Genomic DNA, 27,987 nt, shown 5'->3' with positions numbered 1-27,987 from the left:
CAAGAATTTATATCGTTTTGTTGTTCATTGTAACAGTGAAATGAACCCGTGCGCATTTAAAAGCAATAAAGTTTTGTAATTTAATAGCGTATCTCGCGAGTCCTGTCACCTGTCTGATTTTCAATCATCCAGTGTATTATTATTTTCATAATAAATATGTATTCCGTTATAAAACCGACGCCTATTTATTTGTCGCTGTAAAAATTCCTTTTCTTCTCAAGAAACCGGCCAGTAATTGGCTTGATTGGCTTCTAATAACATTCGTCGCCCGTATTAATTTATTCCTCGTCCACTTATATACAGGCTTCCTGCCTGTGGAAAATTGCCCGGCATTTTCTGCCGTTTCGTAGAATAAATTGATCCCCGTTTCTTCCGCCATTTCGCCGCGTGGTAGTATTAATTTCGCGCTAATTGGATTTTATGGTCGCTTAGGTTTATTGACTAGTCCGACGAGAAGGAGAGACGCAGGAGGAGAGAAAGAGAGGAGAGTAAAGTCGTGGAACACGACGCATATTCATTAGGCGTGCCTTTACATATAAGGGCAGACGTGCGATTGGGACCTATCGAAATATATATCGATAGCCCGGAGAGGATTGCTAGCCGCGGCTTTAACTTCCTGGACATCGCGAATGAAAATTCATTCGCCAATAAAAGACACGTGTTCCCGCGCGGCGGCCCGTGTACATCCAATTGGACATCGATAAACATTTCTCTTACGTTCATCGTTTATTTTTTGATCAGTAGAACACACCGATCCGAGAGTCGGGCAAGCTTTCTTCTGATATACCCCCTTGGTATTGGACTTTTACAGACATTCCTACACCTATAAATGCAATTTTTCTTTTTATATCTTCGTATCTTTACTTATTTATCTGTCATTCGTTTCGTTTTATCTCTTGTGATTGTAAATGTTTTCACTATTTTATTAATAAAAATTTTTTCTCTTAGCGTAAATTAATCTTAATTTCTTTTATATTATTATAGTATTGATTGGTACCTGTTCATATTTTTATTTATAGTTTGCTTTCAATTTTTACGTTTACCTATTTTCTCGTCACTGAAAAGAGTCTCGCGAATTTTGTCTGCAATCAGTGACGCTACTGACTAGGAGACGATATAGCTCCGAACAAGCTGCTGACGACAGGACGACGTTTCGTGGAATGCCGTTCTTCGAATGCGATAACAGATAACCACGGATCTTTTTGCGGGGACCGCGAATACGAGGCCCGAGTGGCATTTGCGAGGGAGCGCGCGGATTACCAGATTCGTCCTGTTTATATGGCACTTAAAGCCGGCTTGCCACGTAGGCTCGCGAGAGAGCGTGGCCACTTGCCTTTACGGGCTCTTAAGATCTAATTTAGATTGGAGTGTTGCGGCTCGGGCCCGCACTGCTACCGACGACGGCGGCGGACTAATCGTTCGACCGTGAGCGGTCCCGACCAGTCCCCGAGTCCCGACCTGTCTCTGTTGGTTTTAATTTTTTATCCCGGTTGTAAACTCCAGGAGAGAGAGAGAGAGAGAGAGAGAGAGAGAGAGAGAGAGAGCGGTTAAAGCGATGAGACCTCGTCGTCTTTTCGAATGTCCGGCCACGGCTACTTACTTTCTTTCTGGCGAACGACGTAGCTAATTAATAACCTCGTAAACGTTAACACGTATGGCGTGTTTAAACGCGGTTACTTTCAACGTGGCATTTCAGCCGGTTTTTCACACCAATGTCGATACAATTGGCAAAATTTAGCCCAGGTGACATTTGCGCGCGCGCTCCGGCTTGCTATTCGATCTTTTTCTTTTATATCGTGCTTTCTAATTATAGTTGGAAATTAATACGTTAGAGAAAAGCTGAGTTATTTCAATTTAATTATACGAATCTATTTTTTTTCGAATGTCGGGGAGGGGGAGGAGGATACCTTAGCTAATTACAACAAAACTCTTTGATGACTTTTCGATTTCTTAATTACTCCCGATCAGCCGGGCGCCGTTTCGTCCTGAATACACGCTTCGGAAACCTGACTCGGCGGAATATCGCGCGCGGCCACCCCCGTCGCGCGCGTTCTCAATCTATCCGCCCGGTGGATCCATAAAATTTATCGTCTCTGTTCGCGTCGCGTTTCGAGGGATCCACCTGTTCAAAGGGCCGCGCGACGCGCTTCTCGGTAAATCATTCCGAAGGATGCCTTTATATCCGCGGGGTGGGCCGGTGGTGAGTTTAATAAGGATGATTGTTTCCAGTGATCCATGGAACGGAACCAGTTCCACGGAGCGGTCTCTTCTTCTGTTCTCCCTCTTTCCCCTCCGCCCTCCTCCTTCTTGATCCTTCCACCGCGATTCTAGCCCTCCTCTGGTCCCGGGCTCTCCGCTGCGTCCAGGACCCGCAACTCCTCCTGTCATTAATCGACCGACGACGAGTCATGCTCCCGATTAGAAACGCCGCCGACCCGTTATTCGTTTCTCAACAAATAAGATTAGTGCCTTCCGGAGTTAATTAGTGGACGAAGTTGCCTCGTCCCGCGGAAGCGGCATTGGATCCCCGTCACCGTTAAATGACACAGAGTCGATACAAGCCTTTTTTTCTATTGTTTTCGATCGATCACTGCTTCATTAGAAAGATGTATGAGTCATTAACATCACCGAGCCACTTGATAAAAATTATACGGAACCCTTATGTTATACAATATACAGTACAAAATAATAATAAAAAATTTCTTTCTCCTTGTTATTTAGAGATTAATATTTTGTTATTTGAAATAATATATTAATAAAAAGATATAAGAGGACTTGTAAGAATGTATTAAATAGCTACAGATTTATGATATTATTTTTAACATAAATGTGCTGCTTAAAATTTGCTGCTACATTTTGTTATTTCAAATTTTAAAATTACTTCATTTTAATTCTCGAAAAAATGATATTAAAACAACAGAATTCTGCGTATCAAGTATCAAGTCAAAGCTTTCAGAGATATTCTTTAAAAAAATGTTAAAAATATCTCTTTTTTTATGAAAACAAAACAATGAACAAAAGCTATCGTGTACTCGTGAACTGTGTGGCATTCTAAGCATTTTATTGCTGTCAACGTTCCGAGTCTATCCTATCTTGCCTGTTCGAATTCCGTTCGAAGCGACGAAAAAGATTGTTAGACTACCTCTCTCTCTCTCGAGATCGTCCCTTCTCGTTCCTCCTGGAAGACGGGCTCCGTAGTCGGGCAGGACGAAGGGCCTCGCCTTCGCGAAGTGCGAAGGAGAGCGGAGAGTACAGGTTTACCCGGGGTCCATCCCTCATCCGATTGGCGGTAGTGTGGCCAATCAGTAATTGGCTCTCCACGCCGTACGCGTATTAAGCGCGCATTACGCACGCATTACGCAGCCGGCTACCGGCTTCTCTCTTTCGCCTCGCTCCTCACAAAGGTAGCGCGGTCGCGGCAGGTATGCCGCGGATCCTCGCTCGGGAATATAATGCGAGCGGCAAAAGCCGCTTGTCACCCCTCGTCAGTGCGAATTACTTGTCCGGCCGGCGCGATTCGTTATTAAACATTATCGATACCGCGCGTAAGGAGGCGTCTCTCGGGGCGACGTATAAGGAAGGCGAGGAGCTTCGGGCGTCGGGGCTTATTACCGGGGCTCGAATTTCGTCGACGAATTTGTCGTCCTCTGTTTTTCTTTTTGCGCCACGTCACAGATAACGATCGTGTGTGCATAAACCCTGTTCACGATCTTCCGATCGTAGAAATGTGTATTTTATGGATGATCTTCTTGCCATTTTATGCCATCCTTTTTTAAGTAAATTTTTTCATTCTTTGCATTGCATTTTATCCAGTTTTTTTTTTCGTACGAATGTATATTGCTGACATTTAAATGTCCTGATATATTTACGTAGCTTGTAAGTATATCAAATACTTTCTTTATATTTAGTTTTAATATCTTTTGCTTATTATAAATATAAATTATAATTTATTTTATTAATATACAATTATAATTTAGTTTATTATAAATATAAATTATAATTATAATATAAATTTTGTTTATTATAAATCTATTTAATATTAATCGATGCGTACTTTATTTTATTTATCTGAACCATGTTAGCTATATCTCTAATTACAACGCGAAACACTTATATAATAAATATTCATTATAATGTCGATAGTAATCGACACTAATTAAAGACAAAGAAGTGGTTAATTTTTGTTTTCATGATATCAATCACACATGCTGATATCACAACTACTTTGAAAGTATAATTAACATGTCTTTTGTTAGACCTCGAATTTATCAGAGGGTATATCGGCTTACGCAAATACGAATTATGTGGAGATAATTACAATGTGTGATTTATGTCAAGATAAAATGGCAAATTCCAAGACTTGTTTATTCAACGCGATCGTTACAGTGCACATGGACTGAAACGTACTGTCGCACGTGTTTGTGTGTGCGTAAGTTTTATAACTCGCAACTATTTAACTCCTCTTTAAAAGTCACACGTAGCAAATACAATGACTATGCGTCATTTTCTTTATTTTCGCTTTCGGCGAAAATGCACTATAGAAATTAACAATGTAAAAATAAAACATTATAAAGGACTTATACAAGGATTTATACAAATCTAATTTGACAAATTAGATTTTTAATGACACAAAGTGTTTCTGCGAGTAAATATTAAACAAAAATTTCTTGTACCGATAAAATCTGCGTGATCAAATTTATTTCAATTATAAGTCTGAGCAATTGTTAACTTCAGAAAATTATTTAATATTTTACTTATTGTTACGAAAGAGACTTTAAAATAAAAATTTAAGTTGGAAAGAAACATATCGCCTAAGGTGACTAAAAAATATTCCGTAATTCAGGCCGGATGGCAAGACAATTACGTCTTGCCATTAATAATAACTTAATGACAGCAGAATAATATCCAGTAACTCGTCATTAATCTGGAGAGAAGATATTGTAGAAGTAAAACCCCGGAACTCTCGACTCAGGTCTAACTCTTGGGAAAAAATGTTTATAAGGCCTGCAGACCGATCGGCGATCACGGGAAACGATTGCTTAGTATATAACGAGAATAATGAAAAAGAAAGAAAAAGGACAATAGTGCCGTGGCTTCCTCTTTAATGCATTTCTACGAAACGATTAATTGCGCAGACGATGCCCGCAATTATTGATAGTGATTATTAATCATGATTGTATTAAAAATGACTTCAATGCTTAATCCTTTTATATTCAATTAATCATATTTATATTCGCTGTGTCAAACATTTTTTGACGTTAAATTACTTTCGTAAGAAGAGTAGAATCAAAGCAGAGAATCGCGAATTTTTGTTGTAGCAACTCTATGCAAAATTCTACGAATTCAGATTTCTGTAAATCCAATGGTTTCGTGCCGCACGTGTTAAACAATAATAATTGCGATTGCGCCACGAGTGAGACAATCACGGCCGCCACGTCGCGGCAGCTGGCGGTTGCTCCGACCTCCGAGGTTAATTAGATAATGTAATTGTGCGGTAATTACTCAAATTACTCACGCGCCAAGCCTCTTGCTCATACCAGCGCAACGTCATTCACGCACCCGCGAGCATTCTCTGTCGCGCCTGTCTCGTTCGTACACACTTTTCCTGAGACCGTCTGTCTCTTTTCTTCATCTCAATTCGATTCCCATCTAACGATAATGTAATCATCTCCGCAATACTCGAGATGTGAATCGTATACACAGTGCAGTCATCGCAGCACGCCAATCGAACGAGAAAGAATCGATTTTGAATTGCATGGAAACGAGGCATTACACGGTAATTTATTGAAACAAGATCGAAGATGTCAGGGTTGTTTGTTATATGAATATATATATAAATGTATAATATATATGTATATTATATATTTATATATATATTCATATATTATATATAAATATATAATATATGAATATATATATAAATATATAAATTTTACTACATGCATATGTAATGTTACATATGTATATAATCACAAAAAATAATTTGTTTATAAATACTCAAAAGTTAATAAAAATACGCTATAAAAATATTGTACGCAATATGCCTGAGCCTGTAAATGTTTCATTTTTCAACGCTATTAGAAGCATCTTTTTAGCCTTTCAGAAATAAAGAAAGAAATTTTTTATGAAATATATTTATATGGCTTTTTTTTTAAATAACATAGAAAATATGTTTTCCGCAAAGAGAAAACCTTCGCACACATTAAACGTGTGATTACGAGTCATGATTAATCACTATCATTTCGTCATCGAATTAAATTCCAAGCGCATTAAATCCAAATGTTGACGCAAACGATGCGAATAAATAAGCGCGCAAACACGATTAAACGTAAGTTAAGTAAATTATCTTCCTTCGTCCGTGACTTCTGACGAAGCGCGGTTGCAGCGAAGGACTTCGCGCCGAGGCAGGAGCAAATAAGAACGGCAGGATGCCGCGGCGGGAGTAGCAAAGGAAGAGAAGGTAGACGAAGAAAGAAAGAAAGAAAGAGAGAAAGAGAGAGTGAGAAAGAGAACTAGATGAAGAAGATGACGAAGAAACTTGCCTTTAATCCACTTAGCGGCCTCTTTTGATGCCGGCCGGTGGGTTCGCGCTTATACTACCGTGCGGTTGCGAAATGGCAAATCCATTCGCGCCTCGCAACCCGATTACTATGACTTCGCAATGTTGCGCAGGGCAGGACAGGAAGGACTTCCTTTCAGCGACGGCAATCGATTCCGAGAATATATTTTGTTACGGATTATTCGCGCGAGGCAATTTTGTTCGCCAAATCTGTGAAAGTCGATCTCTCTCGCGCTCGAGAAACTCCGCGTAACACACCGCGGAATCGTACAGCCGGATGCCAAAAGGAACTGTGATCATCGTGTTGATGCAATTAATCGGCGATTAGTCATGTTCTATTTTGCAACGCGTGTGAACGTAGCGGCCGCCTTAATTGCCGATCGGGGTGTGTTCCGTAATGAGAAATAAACGTGTTTTCTGTCACATATATGTAACGTATCATGTGTGCATAGTGTGTAATATATGCGGGATATATTAATTCTTTTCTTCCTAATGTCTTTTGCACGTATCCTGTTTTGTATAAACAGTAAAAGTCGATAACGAACCGGTAATAGTTGCAGATAATAGATTATAATTTAAATTTGTATTATTTCTCGTGTTGTATTATTTCTTTGATTCTGAGAAAACGAGAGATCAATTTGTCTTCTGACATTAAAAATATATCGAGACTAATAGCTCTGAGTTTTAAAAATGAAAATTGAAAATGTATAACGTAAGATCTCTCATTATCCTCACCTAATTTCAAATACCTTTTACCTCGGCGGGGAGGGAATTTACGGATTAATCACAAAGGTATTTCTTCAGACTGAATACTAGGACATGTAACGGATACTTCGCTGATCTTTGCACACCGAGGTTTTCATCATGGTCTCATATTTCCCATTAAGTCGCGAATGCGCGACTAATCTTTTGCGTACGTGCCCGTCAGAAGCGGCTTTTCCGAAGCTCGCGGCATTTCCCATGGCAAGGACACACCGTGGACGAGGGAGTTAGGAGAGGGACACGTAATAATAATGATACGCGAATCGAGGGTAACTGAGAGTCTCGGTGAACGGCGGGTGTAATTAGGGACGCCCGTCTAACCGCGAAATTTCGTGATCTTATTAAATCCAGAAGGACGCCGGCGAACGCGCTCTCGAGAAAGAGAGAAAGAGAGAGAGAGAGAGGGAAAAAGGGAAAGGCTAAATTATTATTACTCGCAGAGGCCCCAAGGTGCCTGAGCCTCGTCCGCCTCTTTGACAGTGTGTGTTTCGTTCGCGCACCCGTGCGTGTAATGCACATATCTATAAAGATTATATCGCGCTCGAGTGGCCACAAGTGACGCAAAGATTACGAGATAAATAAAACATTTGAATCGTTAGGCGGAACAACGGTATAAGCCACTTTCCTCATCCTCAAAGGCACAATAGAAGTTTACGAAAGCGTCTGATATAAAATCTCCAACTGTTCTGTTATAGTAATTTTCTTTATGGTACCTATATTTTACTAGAAAAAGTGAAATATATTTTATGTCACCTAAAATAACCGTGTAGGAAGTTTCTGGCGTCGCCAAGTATCTAGTAGTTGGACTGCTAATCTCGATTCATTCGTATTTGTGAGTCATACAGGCGGTCAGAAGTATGTAACGGCCAGAGAAAGAGAGAGGGAGGGGGAGGGAGGGAGAGAGGGAGAAACCACGGTACTACACGTAATTTTATCGTTCACGGCGCAAGCCTGTTTTTCGTGAGAAGCAGCTGATAGGTGCGCGCTTTCATACTCGGCGTTTCATTGAAAACGAAGCCGAGCCGCCTGGTAGCAGGTACGAATTACCGTCTGCAACTATGTTCACCAGAGTAGTCATTAGCGCACGACAACGGGTAATCAGAGAGTACCGTGGCAGTATACGAACGCGCGTCTTCTAGTTACGTTTCCTCCAATAAGTCGGTACGCGGGCCATCAAAAATGATTTGACGACGTGAATACGCTTTGCAATTACCGGCCGATACGCGATACATGATGAAAATTATTTTGAATGATTAATCAATGGATAAACATCATTCGATTATTTTGTTAATGACCACCTTCGCCGGATAAACTTTTGATAAACTCAATTTGGTGATTTAAATTCTAAGAAAGTAAAATCTACTATATATATATATATATATATATATATATATATATATGTATTACACATTAATTTCTAGTCGCTAGTTGTAAAATGGCACAGCTTTCAAAATAAGATATATCAATATAGGATTAAAATGCAATTTGGAAAGATTTGTTTCTCGCTCGAAAGATCGGTCGGAATAACGAAAGGATCTCGGACGGGATGCAACGAGATCGGGCGAGCGAACGATGATAAAATCGACGCGACGAGTGAACCGGACGAATCCGTGGACCGCGGCCAATCTACGGACTCATCCCGAAATCCCTGTAATTTTGGAAGCTACCGTCTGAAGGTCTGAAATGCACCTAAACACGAGATCCGAGGCGATCGGACGCGAGAGCTTCTGTGCGCGGCATAATCACCGAGATTTCCTCGCGATTTCGTGGAACATCTGGGCAATTTGCCTGCGAGATGAGAGACGCCCGGCGGGGTGTCTCACTGCCTGATTCACTCTTCCCTTTCTTCTTTCTTTTCCTATACCCGCCGCCGGATATAGTATACCCGATCGCACGATCGCCGCCGTCCCGATACCTTTATCGCAACAACAACGGCGAAAATCGCGAATATTTCCGGAATGAATGAATTCTCGTTGTGCGGGATGTGAATTATCGACACCCGTCACGATTCACGCCTGCCTTCGTAATAATTCCTTCGCGCCTCCGGTTTGCCTCGTTCCCCAGTTGAGAAAAAAAAATTAGGAATGTGTTCGCATAATTTCCGGTGAAATCATGCGAGCGGCGATTTATACGGGTTATTATCTTTACTGGAAACATATCCTGCGCGAGCAATCGCTTAACCGACGTAAATCAACCGAAAGGAATTTAATTATTAAAGTCGATGACTATTAATTCCCCCTGTTTCCTCGAACGCGTGGTCGTAATGCTTCCCTCTTATTAATCTGCGCTCTGAAAGAATATGTTATAATTATGCGATATACACACGACACGCGCATCCTTTCGGGCAAAAACAGAAAATCCTCGTCACTTCTGTACACGCTCGGCACGTACGGCGCGACACTTCGTAATCCTTAATGCATACCCACGCACACTCGCGATAAATAGCTAAATTATCATGATTTTAGATTACAGGTTCTGCACTTATAAATAATATTAGATATTAATTTTCCGACACGTGGGACATTCTATACGTCTCTCTTAATCAGTATAGCCTCCGGCATCTGCGCGACTCGGATTTCTGGACAACGCTGGCGAGGGGAGGCGACTTTGCGCGAAGGCAAGCGCCGCACCGCGCCGCGCTGTGTGCGTTTGCAGAAAAATGAGACGCGGACACTTCGTGTTATATGCGCCCGCGAGCGAAGGATGCGAAATTCAATCGAGCGGAAAGGAAATGACCGCGTATGACATGATCGGCGTTATGTAAAATATCACGAGCTAATAATTATTTGTCATTACCGCTGCGCCGGACCGGTCAATTAGTCACGGATAATCGTATTCGTAATACGCCGTTGGGGAGCGTAGTCACCTATATGAAACGAGATTCTATCTCCACCGCCGGAGCCACGACGGCGCGGCGCGGCGCGGCGGCGCGGTCGCCGCGGATTCTGATCGTCTTGTAATAGATATTAATAGCTCTCGTCACGACGGCTCGTGCAAGTAGCAATCCAACGGAAAATCAAACATAATGCCGCGAGATACATAATGCAATTAATACCCATCGTGCGTCGTTATGTCGGCTAATCTGCTTCGGATGCAAAACTAATTAAGGTAATGAACGCGCGCGTTTTTACGAGGCAGACTGGCTATTTCGTAGAACGGTTTCTGCGATTTTCTCACGGATGTGATACGAGGTCAGATTGTAACCGCTATTCCTCAGCACTATTAAAAGACAACTAAATGATTTTTTGTTGTTGTTGTTAAATTACATCGCGTTCCTAAGTAATAAATCGCGCACTCAAGGGAGATAATAATTGCAGTTGCAATTACGTGCACTTACTCCGTTAACTGCCCAAACGTTTAGATGTCCATTTGATTACGTAAGTTAGAAAAAAAAAGAGAGACAGAAGGAAGTGTCATTCATTAAAATACTGGAGTTTATATTTAACTTCTTGAGAGCGTACACAATAACAATTCAGTACGAAGCAACAACTATCAATTTAAAATAATAACGACAATAAAGCAATTTAAACAATTTAAAGATAATTTTATGTAAAGTTGTTATCTCTAAGGAGATTAATAGTGTCCATCTAATAAAATAATAATATTTTAATATAATGGGACCTTTTTTTAATGTTGAATGTGAATAATAAGTTTAAAAGTCGAGGTACTGTAGTCATCAACTATGATAAAACAAGATAATACTTCAGTGACAAAATTAATATTGAGATAATACTGTGTACATATATATGTTACACTAATGATCAGAAAATCATAAAAAAATGGCAAATATTAATTTTATCATTATCGCTTAACACTGTTCAGGACTCGTTGGATAATAATGTCTGAACTGACTTGAACGCCGAAGCTCACACTCCGTTAACTCGAGTTTATCGCAATAGCAGAATCGGATAACTCGCACGCGCAAATAGGCCCGCGGCTACGTGCGGCCTTGGTTCCTTTTTCTTGTGTTAATGATTCCCTTCCTTTTTGTTTTTAGGGAGGAGCTCGCCATGAAGATCGGCCTGACGGAGGCACGGATACAGGTCAGTGGAATCTCTTACGTTGCTTTTTGCGTAAAACAAAATAGTAAATAATGCAGCATAGATAAATTGTAGACTCATTTCCGATGCAATTATTAAACGCGTGCAGATAAAATTTATCTCCCAATATATGCATATTATATGACACCTTTTTTCTTTACGGTCTTTAATTTCTTTTCTCAATTAATTTTTCAAGTGCAGGATATAAGGACTCTATTTCATACAGAGTCTTATGGATAATTAAAAAATAATTGAAATTAAAAGCGAATATTACAAACTTGTTCGAACTTGAAAATGTTGAGATTTATTAAATCGTACGTTTAAAAGAACGGATAAATAAATCTCTGACGCTGATGTGTCTACACAAGAATAATAGCGTGTCAAACTAAAATTGATTAGTTATCTCTAATTATATATATATTGGCACATTATGGCGTAACTTCGAAAATCACCTTAATAATAAGCAGCTGCGCGCGCGTCAAAGTTTGTCTGTTGGAAAAATGAGGCAATAATTGGCGGTAATAATGTGGTTAGGTGTCTTCTTCGGCGCGAAGGCGAAAATATCGCACGTCTCTTGCGTAACGACAATTATCCCGTATCCTCTGACATTTCGTTTGGATAATAGTTTTGAAGCCCGCGAGCGCGCGCGCGCGAAGAATTACTTAAGAATTACTTGAGTTCTCCTCGCGGTCACGTATCCCCCACCTGTAATTTGCCTACCCATGTATGGCGAAATGCGATACCCTTCGAACAACGTACAAGTCGCCGATCATGAGTCTTTAATTATTTGCTCAACCCTCTTCAAAGCGCCCGTTTATTATTAAAAAAATTATTGAACACGCGATTGTATATTGGAACATTTGGACGATTACTGCTCATTGTTACTAAAAAATGCTTGATCTTGAAGATAATTATTTATCGAAATATTTATAAAATGTTTAAGTTACGAAAAAGAATTATATATAATGTATGTGCATATATAGGTAACTATTTATATGACAAAAGTATAGGTGCTATCATTGATAATTTAATTCTAAGCATTGACGTCATTAAATACTATGTATCTGTAATCGGCATGATTATTTATTCAGTAATTATTCAATTTGTAAAAAAAAGAGAACAATGTTATTGCATGAAATAAATTACGATTGGTAATAGTGCAGATCTCATATCAAGCAAAGAGATTAATTCTTGTTGTAATATTCAAAATTGTATGTGAATAATATCGTAAATCGATCATTAAAGACATTCACGATCAACGCAAGAAACGCGCATCATCCGCCATTAAACTTCAATAATGTTCATTAATATGTTCGAACGACAATCACGCGCAATTCTGAATAAATTTAAATATTTAAATACTAAACATTAAATTAATACTCGGTTCTTATCCGTTTTTATTATTGTACTGTATATGATTAATATCATCGTTCTGGACGATTAAAACAGTTTAATGTTTCAATTCTTTTTGCATACTTATAATTATGAACTTATAAAAACTTAGAAGTTGCAAAAAAAAACATTAAATATTGCAACAAATATCCTACAGAACGCAAGTAACATGTAAATAAATTCATATTATAACATTTTATAAATTTAAATTGTTTATGTGATTTAATTTTGTAAAATAATTAGAAAAATTTATACATATGTATCGCAGTAACTCTTAATAAATTGATTACATATAATAATAGCTTGTTATGTCAGATAATGTCTGGAATATTGCACGCTAAAATTGCATTACCACAAGCTTATTCTACAATTTTAAAGAGAGAGGAAATATTATCCACACGGAAAGAACGATTTTACTGGAAGGTCTAAAAATTTTGCTACATATAGATTTGAAAATAATTTTTGTTGAATCGTTAAAATAATTTTATTGGAAAGTCAAAAATGATAAGCATTTTTAACTTTTCAACAAAATTATTTTGATATTCTAGCAATCAGTTTAACTTTCCAACAAAATTATTTTGATTGTATAACAAAAATTATTTTCAGATCTGAATACAGCAAAATCGTTCTTTTCGTGCAGAACTAGATTCTAGTATTTCATAAAAATACTGCACTAATTTAACATAAAATGTTCAAATGTAATCTACAGTTTCGATATTATTATACATTCATTATTAATGATGAATAATATCGATTTTGATTTAAGCATCCAATTTTCTTAATTCTCATGGATATAACTTGCATTACTCGTTTATTCAAAAGGGCGCACGGATACACGTTTTCTGCGTGACGACGATGACTTCTTACAGAGGAGAGCGTGTCCGTATGCCATCGTTGCGTGAACAGCTGGCTAATTTGCTCAATTAGTTTAATTTATTCCCGGTACTTACTTACTTTTTTTTCTTCCTCTCCCCCCTACTAACCTCCTCCCCCCTTCGCCTTTAAACCCACGCGTATTTTCCTCTCGCTTCGTCCTTTCACTCTCCATCCCTTGCTGGCTCCGAGCCACGCATACTCGCGCGCCCCTATGCGATCTTCTCGTTATTTTCCCCCGCGTCGCGAGAGCACGGCGCTTTAACGTTAACCCGGCACTTTTCATTATACTTGCAAATCCGTCACCGTCCACCACAAATCACCGATTTACTGACGGCCGGGAATTACTCGCGCGCGATGTGCGCACGCGATGAGAACCACTGGCTCCGTCCGAGAAATGACACGCCTGCCGTAACTCCACGCGGTGCCGTTAATAATTTTCAGGAATCCCTGAACCTGTATACGGAGAGACCTTGCGCCGTTCTTCTCGCTCGACTGCAGTGAGATGACCGGCTCCGCGAAGCTGCATCCCTTTTCAATCGCGATAGGTGTCAATTGCCCTCGCGGCCGTAACGGAGCGGAATTATGCGTGTTGGTTTACGAAAACGTTTCGAGGAATTAGGCGCACTTATTCAATCGCGGTGTCCTTAACCTTTTAGCACACAGCTGCCTCTCAGGAAACACGAAATCGAACAGGCTTTAACGATATATCAAATAATTTTAAATTTTAAAGTCTTTTGATTTTCAGTATTAAATATTTGTTATTCGCATTTCAAATTTTCGACTTTTTTTTAAATCAACTCCGCTCTAAGTTTTAAAAAGACAAGAAATTTTATTTTCTCTTTATATTTCAATTGATGATATTAAATAATTACGTTATTAGACTTTTTTTTGTATTTTCGTTAAAGGATAATAATATCGGTAAATACGTCGAAGAATCTATTGACAGATATTATAAACCCATTTATAAACCGTATGAGAAACGATTTAAGTGAACGCCACAAATTTCTCTCCTCCTCGTCCTAACGCGCGAAAATTAGATTGTCGGGCGATTTAGTCGCCGCTTGTCCGTCAGCCGTCATTAATATGCATGACAAATATATCGTCGTGGAGAATGAGGTGCGATTTTTTTCGACGCGCACGGAACCTCGCCCGTACGCATCAGCGCATCAAAAATTAGGATACATGACCTATCATCGGCGGCTATTAATAATTCATGAAACACGTAGTATCGTTTGAGAAAATAAAATGCCTTCTTACCGCAGAGACTTTTAAAGACGTCGATTCGTATTTATAAGACACATTATATAGCGTTAAACGTACCATAACATTAAATAAAAAACAAGTAATGAATAGAAACCGCGGATAATAATTTGAAAGAAGTAAATTAAGTGGAATTTCAATGGATTAATTTATTATTTGACGCCTTCTATACGCAAACGTGAAATAGGACAATTTTAAAACTACTAAAATACTACATGTGACAAAGTTGATACATATTAATTACATAAAATGATAAATTAGATTAAAGAATAATCTGACCGGATAGTCGCGGATTAGCGCTAACTTAATCACGTTTGCGGATTCACCAGAAATAAAAACGTGCCGTCGCGTCATGTTTTATCAGTTTCTTAAACAGGCTAGTCTAAAATAAAATCTATCTGATGTATTCGATTGCGAATCAAGCGCTTCTGTATCTTGAATGAAAATTTTTTCAATTCTAAAAAATGCTTCGTTTCACGTTCGCCTGAAAATGAACCGCTTAATTTGTGTACGTGAAAATATTTCTGCAACGTGTCCATCTAATGTAAGAAACGCTAATTCTCGAGCAAATAAATTCTCAACTTTCGATTCGAGTATTAATCGAACGTACGAGTTTTGCGCACGCGGCTCTCAATGAATAATGAATCCGTTCCTTCCCGCAGGCTCGTTTGCCGACGAAACCTGTCGCTCGCATGAATAACAGATTGCTATTAGGCAAAGTGATTATCAGTTGTTGCAACGTCGGCTATTAATTATTTTTACGATCTCCCCAAGTGTGACGAGATAATCGACAAGTCGCGAACTTCTGCTACAAGCAAGGAAATACTTGCGCAAGGAAAAACTGGAATTGCAGATAAAAATATCATACGTTTCGTTCGACATCTGTCTTTCGATATGTACACGCGAGACGTCGCATTTCTGCGAATCGATTTCGCGGCAAATTCGGTGGCCGGCAAACGAAGGGAATAAACCCGTTTGACGTGTATGTTTATAGCAAACTAATTTTTTTTTACCTTTGAATCTTTTCTTTTTTTTCTCTTTCCCTCGAAGTTATTGGAAACTTTGAAAACGATATGTGCATTTCGTATATTATGTTAAATCTCTATTTGACATATTTATTTATGGAGATATTGGATCGAAATGTTTAAACTCGAAATTAAGAGAATTTGTTCTAAAGTCTGCTACGAAAACAAGAATGTGTTTATTTCGCATAGATTGTTATTTGTCGCGAAATATGTATATTTGCATAAATCAAATAATAACTCAAATTAACTTTTGAGATTAATTAATAGTATATCCTTTGCTAATTGCGAAAAGCAAAACAGTTATTTTCGTGAAAGCTGCCGTTATTAAATCATTGTGCAATTATTATAGAACTCTTTGCAATATTACATATGCGATAAAATAATTATTAAATGTCACATTACGACTTTATTTTTTTTAATTTTATTTATCTGACATACTTTTATGCCTTCAACTTAAATTATTGGCCATATGTTAGATCTTATTTATATTTATATTTTCACAGATCCATTGAAATATAAGATAATTTAGTATTCACCGATGCGCAATAATAAAGTTGCAATTATGTTGATGTAATTGAGTAATATTTGAAAAAGTAACTATTGCACTGAATTTTTTGTTTGTCGTGTTTTTCAAATAAATGTTTGTCTGGCGCTTCGATTCCAGCGTCATTTCAACAATATCTGTTTCTATGAGTAATGGTTTTTAATCGTGAAAATTAATTGATTATGCAAATTGATTATGCAAATCAATTGAGGGATATTACGAATCAAGGCATAATACGATGACATGCGGAGAGCGCCGCTACCTGGACTGCGTACGAGTGATAACGCAGCGATCTTGTGTAAACAATAGCGCGCTCTACGCCGCGGCAATTATCAAAATCGCGTGCCAATCTCGAAATACTTAACGCTTTGTAAATCCACATTAAATATTTTTTGTTTCAATTGACATATTAAATAAACAATGGATGTATTATCACTTTCTATTGGATATCATTTGTGATATCTAGTTATTTGTGTATTACTTTCCACGTTTTCTCCTGAAAATTATAGACGCTGAAATCGGCATATAATTCAAATCGCGAACACAGTATCGCGTTTTAGGTTCATACTAATAATAATTGCGCTAAGTTTTTTGCTTCAATTAATCGTTGTCTCGAAACGTTTACGAATTATTACTCGTTGTGAAACGTAGAAATTTGTCAATCGCGCGAATATTACTTGTTACAAGCATGCAAGAAATGATCGTGTTTTCTCCCAGTACTCGTCACGATTGCATCTCGAGAGGTAATAACGTAATGATACACGTAGCTTTCGCTGCTGCTTACCGGCTCGAATTTTAGAATGCGAATGATACAACGGTAACCCCGTGTATAGCGTACAGTGATGCATTGCATATACGCAACAAATAAACGCGAAGATCGGTGTTGCGTGTACGAATTAACTCTGTATGTGTGTGTGTATGTGTCGCAGTTTGAAATATGTAACGTACTATGAAATAAATGTAAATTTCCTTACATATCCAATTATTTTGATTAATGGTAGTTTGCGCTTTGTTTTGCAAACTCATTAGCGTCACGTAAGATAATTAAGCCACTTGATTGAGAAAATATTTGAAAATATTGTTACTTAAATTTTGATTATCAATAGAATTTGCTTCAATCTAAATATATCTATATTAAATGTATTACATGTAATAACAAATTTTATTTGTGACAATTGCTTAGTAAATAATTTTTAATGACGATTTAATTAAATTACTTAATTATTCTATTTAAAAAATTATTAAATTATTAAATCCATTTTTTATAGAATAAAATTTATCTGTTTTAATCATGAAATTGTCTACGTATATTAATTTATTATCATTTTCAGATTTTTATTCACGATAAAAGTAAAATTGTATGATTACAATAAATCGATTTAAAAAAAAATTATTAAATCTCCGCAAAAAATGTTGCAGCGAATTAACACTTTAAAATTGTACTGTTGGATCTCAAGTCAAGTTTTTTATATCTGTGTTTTGTATCTGTTTTCTTCTCAAATCATCTCCGGAAAAATATTGCGAGATATTCAACAAATAATAAAATATATATACTCTTTTCTCAATTATTGAAACGGAGAAACAAAATTCAGGATATGTCTTCAAATAAACTCCATCTGAATTCCTCAATTAAATCGCAATTACAAATATGATGTAACGAATAGACATAAGATTAACTCGCAGAATCTATTTATTAAATCGTGCGTCGCGACTATTTTCAGCTGAGTTCTTCAATAGCAGGCGATTACAAGCGCGATTTAAGTCTGAAAGGGTTCAAAGATTCGCCCGAGAAAGTATCTATACGTGTGTCGAACGCGCGGGAAAATCTTCTTCGCCAGTGAGAGCGAGAAAGAGAGAGAGGAAAAGATTGAAGTGGAGAAGCAGGAGAAACGAACGTACTCGGCGTTCGTGTAATTAATGCGGCACGATTAAGCACGAAACCGAGTAGGTTCCGGCGGCGATGTGGTTGCGTTTTGTTTTAAAAGCGGAGAGTCGGAGATGTTTAGCGCCCTGCTGGGGGCAATCCTGTTCGCTGTGGGGGGTCCTGGCACCCGCGACCCCCCCTTCCTCTCTCTACCCTAACGATGCCAGGGAGCCTCTAATCTCCCGTATGTCTAGGCGAGATTCCGAGGCGGGCGGACGGTACACGCGGAACGCGCACATTCGGCTCGGATGCCTCTCCTCCTCGAAGCAACAAAAATCAAAATATAAATATGGGGATTGTAATCGATTATTGCGCAATCGTAAATCTCGCGTCTTTAACCGCTCGTAGATTCGACCCCTTGGCAGAATGATTGATTTAAATGATATTGTTGGGAACACATCTATTACGTCTAGTTCGAGTCATTAAAATCTATCAATTACACGTCTAAATACACACATAATACGATATTAGATATAATATAATTATCACGAAAATTTTTAAAATAAAAATGAGTCTTTATAATATAAATTAATATATTAATATTTTAGAAGAAAGAAGACGATAACAACATTTCATTAATATTATAATAATATGCGGCAATATCGACGATCATCTTTTAGACATCAATACGTGTGAACGTATGAGACACTGAATGGAAACAAAGTTTTCAGCAAAAATCTAAAACCTATTTTCAGCGCCATACTTAAAATTGCTCACAAATAGTCCTGTTATTTTATAAAGCATACGATTTCTTTGTAAAACAAAAAACGATCTCGCGAGCGATCTGAATATCAGAGATCGGATAGAATCTCAGATCGAGCAAATCGATCGAAATCATTTTCTCGATAGCGAGCTACCATGCGGGATAGAATCCACGGATCTCACGGAACGCGCTCGCAGTCGTCGCCGCCGCCGCCGCCCGTCGCCGCGCCTCGCCGGCGGTGAGCCAGTGATCGAGGCCGATCGTCAAATCGCAAAGTCATCCGGGCATACGTCTATCCTCCGTCCACACGATGACGAGGCCGCACCATGACGAACCGTATTGGGAGTGTCTACATCACTCGGCGGCGGTACTTTTGATTCCCAAATCCGTGATGCTGCCGAAAGCCGGAGTCACGGCAATGTGGAACGCGCACTCGTTCTATTCGACGCGAGAGTATCGCATGTCGACGGAAAACGAGGTGAATTTCTCTTCGTAAATGGGAAAAATAAGCGAGCCGTGTAAGGTCTTCTCTATTACGCGACCTTACGGCCGTTGAAGAGAACGAAGAGAAGAGACATCATTTTCCAACATACGATATTGCCGTCACGTTCCTCCAACGTGACGTGCCATTCGACTCTTCGGCACAAAATGTATAAAGTTAGAAGAAAAATATGATATCGAAAATTATGATATATACGTATAAATATAAAAGTAAAATACAAAATATATATGCATAAAATAGGTATAGAAAACAAATAATAAAATAATTGGTTTAGTAAAAAAAAGATCTAATGATAACAGTATTTTTTAATTATTGTATCTTTCATCTTAATTTGCATGTCTTGAAGAATAATTAATATTATTACAAGAAATTTCTAATCGAAAGATGAATAAATGCATAAAAAATGTGTATTCAAGAAGTTTCAGAGAAATGATTTCACACAATAAACACGATGAATTGAAATTCAATCCAGTATACAGTTGAAATGGCAGTCAGAGAGCGAGGAAACTTTGCAGAAGATGGAGAACTGTTCGCGCGATTACTTGACGAGAATTCTCGCTGAAAGTATCTCGAGAGTCGCGCTTCTGAAGCGGTAACATGAAACATCTCCCTCACCGGAAACGATAAAAGACCCGGGATAGCTTTCAGGATAGATGGCCGCTTCTCGAAAAGTTCTACTCGAACAATCGACGTAACGAGCCGCGCTTGGAATTCGCGGCCGTTCTTTACCGCGGAAACGATGATAAACAAAAATCCGGAATCGCAGCAGGTGCTCGCGCGCGCGGGAGAGATTGGATAAGTTGAATTGTTGTTGTCCTAAGCCGTCCGTCATTGCGATCAGTCACGAGACACGTCTCCTCTTTCTCTTTCTTTTTCCTTCTTTTGCGCGACCTGATATTAAAACGAAATCGGCGATACGTTATTTGCGTTCGGTCGGGACGCGCACGGCATAAAATCGACCCAACAACCAGAGATAGGACGCAGTGGAGGCATGAAAAAGTGACGGAAAAAGGGAAAAGAGAAGAGGGACACGGATTGACGAAGGAGTGAGGAGGAACGGACTTCCGCTGAACTGATTAGAGCTCCGGGTCTCTTCGAGGAAGCCTCGCGTTGAAATGGAATGGAATGCGTTGGAACCCGGTGGACGCGCATCACGAACAGCGATTCGTATTCGTTGTCCAAGTTCTATTTACAAATATTAGAATTCAATCTTCTTAGGTTTTACGTCGCCATCAAACTCTGATTTGTTCGCGGAGCGTTTAAGCCATAAAACGGAGCAGAGCATTTTAAATCGTAAAACAAAGCAATGACATTGTTATATTTTTCACAATTAATTGTAAGACTATAGCAAAAACTTTGTAAAAATATTTAATATTTTAATTATTTAACAATTTAAATATTTTGAAAATATTTTATTTATTCTAAGAATATTTTATTCATTGCAAAAATATTTTATAATTTTTTTTTCTTAGAATTTGATGCCATTCTGTAAAGAGAATAAATTAAATGATTTCGTACTAAAATTGTGTATCCATTATACATATAATCATGTACGATAATCGATGTATTTTTACTAATTTCCGCTCATTTATATCATTTCCCAGACAGCACAAAGTTTAAAATTGACGCATAATCGATGTATTCTTACTTATTTCCGCTCATTTATATTATTTCCTAGACAGCACAAAGTCTAAAATTGACACATAAAACGTCTTTCAAATATCTTGTAGACACTTCTACAAGAACTATCTAAAAGATGACTAAAAGACAGTAAAAGACGTCTTATGCATCGATGTTAGACGTTGTCTGGGTTTCGACTGACTAATAGTACATTTGCAGTGATTTATTGAATATTACAATTGAGCAATTGCAACACTTATTTGCACGATAATATAAAACCAAAAAGCTCTCATGTGAGCACAGTATTATTAATAATGTAATTTTCATATTTGTATTCTCTCAAAATGCTTCATATACAAAAATATATACATTGCGAATTTGACACGCAGCGATGCCGATTCCGAGTATCTCGAGTTGCCAGAAACGAAAAGTGGGCCAAGGGATCGCTAACCTAACGGTTTTACGACAGCTAATATTTTGTTAATTTTCGAGGAGAAACGTAAAATTCAGGTAGAGAGACAAACGAAAGAAGAGAGAAAAAGAGAGGCTGGTAGAAGGGGGAGAAACGCGGACGGGCAGAGATCCTGAGAGATCTCTGCCTGGCAGCAGTATTCGGTTTCCTTAGAGCATCGACGGTAATGATACGCTGCTCTCTACCTTCCTGAAAAAGGGGAGAATGCGTCACTGTAACCGGAATTCGAACTCTCGCGGATCAACAACTTCCAAGGAAGAAAGTACCTATCGATTATCTTTTCTGACCCGGAATTGAATAAACGACTTTTTTGAAACTTTTAAACGAGATCTAAATCTTTACTTCTATTATTTCTTCGTTGCGATAATTGCAAAGGCAATCGACATTAAAACGTTTAAAACTCATAATAAGGAGATATTATATAAAACGTTATCAAGTATTTTAAATATATATCATAATGTTATAAATTATTATTAGGAAAGGCGAAGGAAATATTCTGATTATCAAAAATAATTGAATATTACAATTATACATATAAATTATATATTATATATATTTAAATAGCAGAATAAATTTTTTTATTGCAAAAAAGATTGGTAAGAAAATTGCAGAATATTCCTTTTGTTATGATCGGTCCGTAGATACGCAGCTGATCATTAATGCTACTGTTATTATTCGAAATATTGACTGCGCCGCGCGGTTGCGTAATACGACAGATTCCGAAGGACGCAAAAAGAATCCTTCCGGACTCTGCTGTTATCGCCGCGGCCTAAGAGCCTTCCACGAACGAACACGGCGCCTAATCAGACCGCTCGTTCATCATGTGTTCCAGGTCTGGTTCCAGAACCGGCGGGCCAAGTGGCGTAAACAGGAGAAGGTCGGGCCCCAGGCGCATCCCTACACACCGTACCCACCACCGTCGGCGGTCGTGGCGCCGACCTTGCCGAACCCCTTCGCCCATCTGGTCAACTTCCCGCACAGGAAGCCCTTCGAGGCCTTTCGCTATCCGCCGCTGGGTCACGGCCCGGTCCTCTCCGGTAGTTACGCCGCTCATCCCTATCATCGGGCCCCGCCACCGCTGCTGCCGCCCGGCATGCCCCTGCCGTACACGTCCGCCGCCTCCTTCCAGAATTTGCTCGCGAACATATCGGCGGCGCAGCGACCGAAGTTGGTGCGCAGTTCGCCACCCCCGCCCCCGCCACCTGCCTCCGCGATAACCCTGTCGCATCCCCCGGTGGCGCCGCCACCCCCGCCGCCGCCGACGGCCACCTCGCCGCAGAGCTCGCCTACGGGTAGCGTCGGATTACCGGACATCGACAGGAGGACCAACAGCATCGCCTCGCTGAGACTCAAAGCCCGCGAGTACGAGATGCAGCTGGAGATGTTGCGTAAGAACGGCGATCTCATAAGTTGAAACGCTGCCGGGGTCAGGTGCGGCAGACAACGAGCGCCAGTCTGTCCTGAATCGGTTCGGGCGGTCGTGGATCCGATGGACTGGATGGCAGGCATTCCTCCGCACGGAGAATGTCGGCAGATTAAGTCAAGTGAGTGAACTTCGTGAAGTTCTTAAACACACACTTAAATCAGCGTTTGCTCAATGTGACGTAGGATCTCAACCAAATATCAAAATATTTAATCGAATGTTGCAGCAAGCACAGCAAATGTGATGTTCAACTACACACGGCGATTTTAGATCGTTTAACGCCACATTGGTCAGATTGTGATTCGAGTGTTGTTGATCGGTCCGTTATTGATAACCGCGACGAACTTAGGAAAATGTGTGATCGAGTTTCGTGGTAAACAAACTGTATGTAGTGAGTGCTAGCACGTTTGTGTTAAACGGAGCAGATTTCTTTAGCGTCGAAAGATAGAAAGGCATGTGATAAGTTCCGTTTTCCGTAAAAAAAAAAATCTATCATCGAATATGATTTTAATGTGTTTACTTCCAATATGTTCTGCGCGGCAAAAAATATCCCCCAAAAATTAGTAGTGTGGATGATTGAAAGCAAAATTCTCAAGCAATTTGTGCATCATTTTTCTATAATAAAAATTGAAATTGCACTTCTATACTTTACATCGATTGGATTATTTTTTAATATTCAAAAATGTGTCAATCTCTTTATTGTAATCTTTCTGATTTCATGCTCGTCAGCTGATTGAATAATTCAATTCGAGTAATTTGCGATTTATAAAAAAAAAGAAGTGGAAAGAGATGTTTTAAACTTTTTTTTAAATTGATAGTTCGACATTCGAAAATGTAATTATTAACGAAAGAATTTATTGCAATGCAATTTTCTCAAAATTCTTTTGTTTATCACGTGTTATTATCCATGACATCTTTCCATAACATGAAACAAAAAGGGACACGGAACAGCGTGAACGAAAGCAAGGAAGAGTGAAATTACCGTTACTCATGTACACCGCACCGTGTATATAGTTTACAGTATTCCGTATGCGAGGGAATTAATAGAACTGTGCGTGCAAATCGAGTGACTTGCACGCGCAAGTATATCGCGTGGTACATCGTTTGAATCTGTTTCGCATGCATCGAGAGGTAGGTTTCTTAATTAGTTCGCATAGTCGGTAATCACGTCAGCTTCTATTAAGACTAATATCATACACATTATACGATGAATTTATCAAGGCACATTAGCGTTTTGGTACGGAAAAAAATTTTTTTTATAAGCTACTCGATCCATTTATTGTAAGACGTGTGAGATATTAGTCTGGCGCAATGCTGATCATTAAATATGCGCGAAACAGATATTGATCCTAGCAGAATCAAGTTCTGAATAGTAAGTCTGGGTGGACTTCGTTAAGATCATTTTTTTGTATTTCATCAAATAATGTAAATAAATGTAATAAATGTTGAATCAACAATAAACGAATAGATATGAATACAATTTGTATGTGATATTTAATTAATATTTAACTTGTAGAAGTTTAACTTGTAGATTTTATATAAAACTTTTCGGTTTTAATATTAAATTTAGAGTATAGATAAAAAAAGTTTTGAAATTTATTTTTAGAAAAATTCTCTCTTTGAAAAAAAATTGATTTAAATATCTAATTACTTTCTGTCCCATTTACAATTTCTACATTTTTTCATACTTTATAAACATTTTTAAAGTAAATTTATATATATATATACATAATAAAATATAAAACACTTTTCGATTATAATTAAATATTTTGTAACTAGCTTCTTGACTCTGCTAGGATTGATTAAAAGCTGTAAATCGTTCTCTTTTCGCTGGAGAGGCGACGATAGTAAATCGCGATTCCAAAGTGATCCTTATCTAAAGGTTGAAAAGTGTCCGTCCATTTGGAGGTTATTCGGCGTCGCGACGGAAAGTCGGAATTTTAGAGACTGTTAACTGAAACGTGAAATAGAAAAAAGGCGAACTTATGAAACACACAAGGAATATCTGTCCCGCTAGAGATCTCCGTTTCTTCCCGTCGCAATCGCAATAAAGCCTCACATAGCGTTGATCGACGATCGTGTGAAACCCAAGACCGTGTAGTTTTATTTACTTTTACACGACACGTTATGTACACGTTTAGGCAATGAAGAGAAAGAGAGATACTATTTATATATAAATATATATATATTATATAAATCTATATATACTTTATTTACAATCGGAATATTCTACGCTATTGCTATAGATTTTACGACTGTATAAGCATTACTTAGCGCGTAAGCCGTCTGTAAATATCTGTAACGATGCGTGTCATTTTTAACAAGACCTTGCAATCACTTGTCCTGTTTGCATAATGTACGATGACACGCATACATAACCGTACCGACAGTCCGGCTACTTTTTGCTGGCTTTCTTACTTCAAATTTCCTCGAGGATCTATTTGAGATTCTTATCGATCTCGCAATTCGAGCAACAAACGTAACAATTGTCAAGCCTGATAACATAACATCAAGTAAAAAATGCAAGAAAATGAATTAAGTCACGTCTTTCGAGTCTTTTGCGATAAATAATAGAAATTATCGCATAGAAATTATGATCAGAATCGAAATCGAGATCAAAAAAAATCCGCTTTCCCTATTTCTCAAACTGAACCAGCCACGTGCATTGTACTTAACCTTAATATTACCTCTTTATTCTTTCTTTATAATGAATAAATGATTACGATAAAAAAAAACGCGTTTTTTATTAAGCGAACCCTTCACCATCAAAGATCAAAGTTTGACAAGCTTAAATTTTTATATTCAATTTAGAGACCGACAGTCTCTTTATGGCTGCATCGTTTGTATCATTAACAAATATAATAAAAATAAAAAAAATTAAATTAAATATCAAAATATTTATCTTCTTTAGAATAATTTTTTGTTATCAAATGCAGAGATCATTTATACGCATCCAGTTTCGAGTATCCCAAAAATACACGAGTTTAATTCTCAGTGCCGCCATCACGCCGCGAGGAGATGTGCGTCGGATAGCGATATTAATTTACGGGCTCGTCAGCTTCCCGAAAAATACCCCATTAACTCGCACATACATTAAATGCTCCTTCTCTCTCGAAAGGCCCGCACTTGGGGAGTTCCCCGGGATTGACTTACGGCGAGTAATTCGCGGCCGGACACGCCCGACCGACGAGTTATTTAAATATTTTACAGTTTAATGGAGTCCCAGGCCATTAACGGGCGTCAGCTAATTAGTAACGTATCCCGACGTGTAACAACGCGCGAGTATGCTCTTGGCAAGGTCCGTTAACGATCGGTCGATAAATCGAACATTCTGCCGACAAATCGGCTCGCCAATCGGGCCTGACGTGCAGCAACGAATTTAAAACGTTTTAGGTCTTCTAAGATAAAAATACACGGATTGATTCCTCGACAGATGATACAAAAAAGAGAAGCTTAACTTCCGCAGATTTTATTTTCTTGCGGGATTTTAATTCATAGTTTTATAATACTAAATCTACCGACGTGATGAACGTGGGTATACCTAGTTATAGTATTTAAAGATACATATATTTAAAAAAAAGGACAAAGAGGCAGAAAGCAAATTATTAATTTAATCATTTACATATTACAATAAAAATTACAAAAAAATCTCAGAAAACACATCGTTATAAATTTGGCAAAAAATTACTGTGAATAAAATCAAATCATTTCAATTGCTTTTGGTAGATCTAGTGGTAAAGATAAAACGATTTCGAATACGTCGAAGAGATCATTGTTATTAAAATGAGATGCCGATCTTTTTCTGAGCGCGCGTGCTCGATTCAGATAGAACGTGGTAACGGGAACGTGGACAGACGCCGGTCGCTATATCGTCGTTGAACTCGATTGCAACTATAAACGCGCGGTGGACGGTTTTTAATGATATGCCGTGAAACGATAACATACAATCAATTTCACATTTCAATTTCCTGGAATTGAACGAATACCGACACTCGGGGTCCGCTCACGGGATTTCATTGATCGCGATCGTAAATTTGCCGGAAAATCATGATATTACAGCGATGGCTGATTGAGGAATGGTATTAGAAATCGGAGGTTAATGTTTGGAATTATGCTTTTATCGCGCTACGTCGGGACTAGTTTACGATATACTCGTATACGGAACATTATTACGTACTTTGCGATAATCTTAAATAAGTATCGAACTACACGCTCTTAAATTACATATTTCGACTGCATCTACATCGCTCGTATATCGTAATTGTGACGGACGCAAGTTCCAAAGTACGTAAATGGACTGAAAGGCTTATCGGATTATTATGTGTCTTACACAAAATGCTCTTTACTCTCCCCTTCTATTAAATATAATAAGTAAAAAAATTATCACTGCTTCTCACAGACCTGAAGATTTTATTTGATAAAGTTAAATTTTATTTTCCTGTAGGCCTCTTTCTATATTCAAATGATTTATTCAAGATCGCATCGGACAAAGTCGTATATGATTACTCGGCATGTTATCAATTTTGTCATAATACAGAATAAGTGATAATTTTCCAAATGCATCTCCGAGGAGAGCCGAGTTACCGAGATCATGCGATGCAAACGATAGCAGCTGCCGATCGCTAAATTCATTTTGATGTGAACGGTCATTAGATGACTAGAGCCGGTGTAAAACGTCGCCGTAATCACCGGTTACTAACTAACTGGCTGAACCCCCGCCCCGCCCGCGCCGCCTCTTTCTACAGCTTTTCGCGATATGCACGCGCATATATACGCCGATTCGCCGATCGCCGCAAGCACCGTCGATACTGTTTACACCGTAGTAATTTGCTAATGGCCAGGTCGACACGATGAATTCGGGATCGGGTTAGCTGCGTGGTCTGCA

At 38.5% G+C, this 27,987-nt stretch overlaps 1 protein-coding gene across 1 annotated transcript in view; it reads left to right on the top strand.

The window, feature by feature from the left end:
• The window catches only part of LOC105459212 (homeobox protein aristaless-like), a 121,909-nt gene extending 98,757 nt beyond the window's left edge, over positions 1-23,152 (top strand). The window contains exons 3-4 of the mRNA XM_011705050.1: positions 11,319-11,364; positions 22,512-23,152. Coding sequence (XP_011703352.1) covers positions 11,319-11,364; positions 22,512-23,093 — 628 coding nt within the window. The 3' untranslated portion in view covers positions 23,094-23,152. The remainder of the gene's footprint in view (positions 1-11,318; positions 11,365-22,511) is intronic.
• Positions 23,153-27,987: the final 4,835 nt, after the last annotated feature.

This window comes from Wasmannia auropunctata, unplaced genomic scaffold (genome assembly GCF_000956235.1).
Source record: "Wasmannia auropunctata unplaced genomic scaffold, wasmannia.A_1.0 LD334204.1, whole genome shotgun sequence".
Lineage (NCBI taxonomy): Eukaryota > Metazoa > Arthropoda > Insecta > Hymenoptera > Formicidae > Wasmannia > Wasmannia auropunctata.
This window is presented reverse-complemented; position numbering and strand designations above follow the sequence as displayed.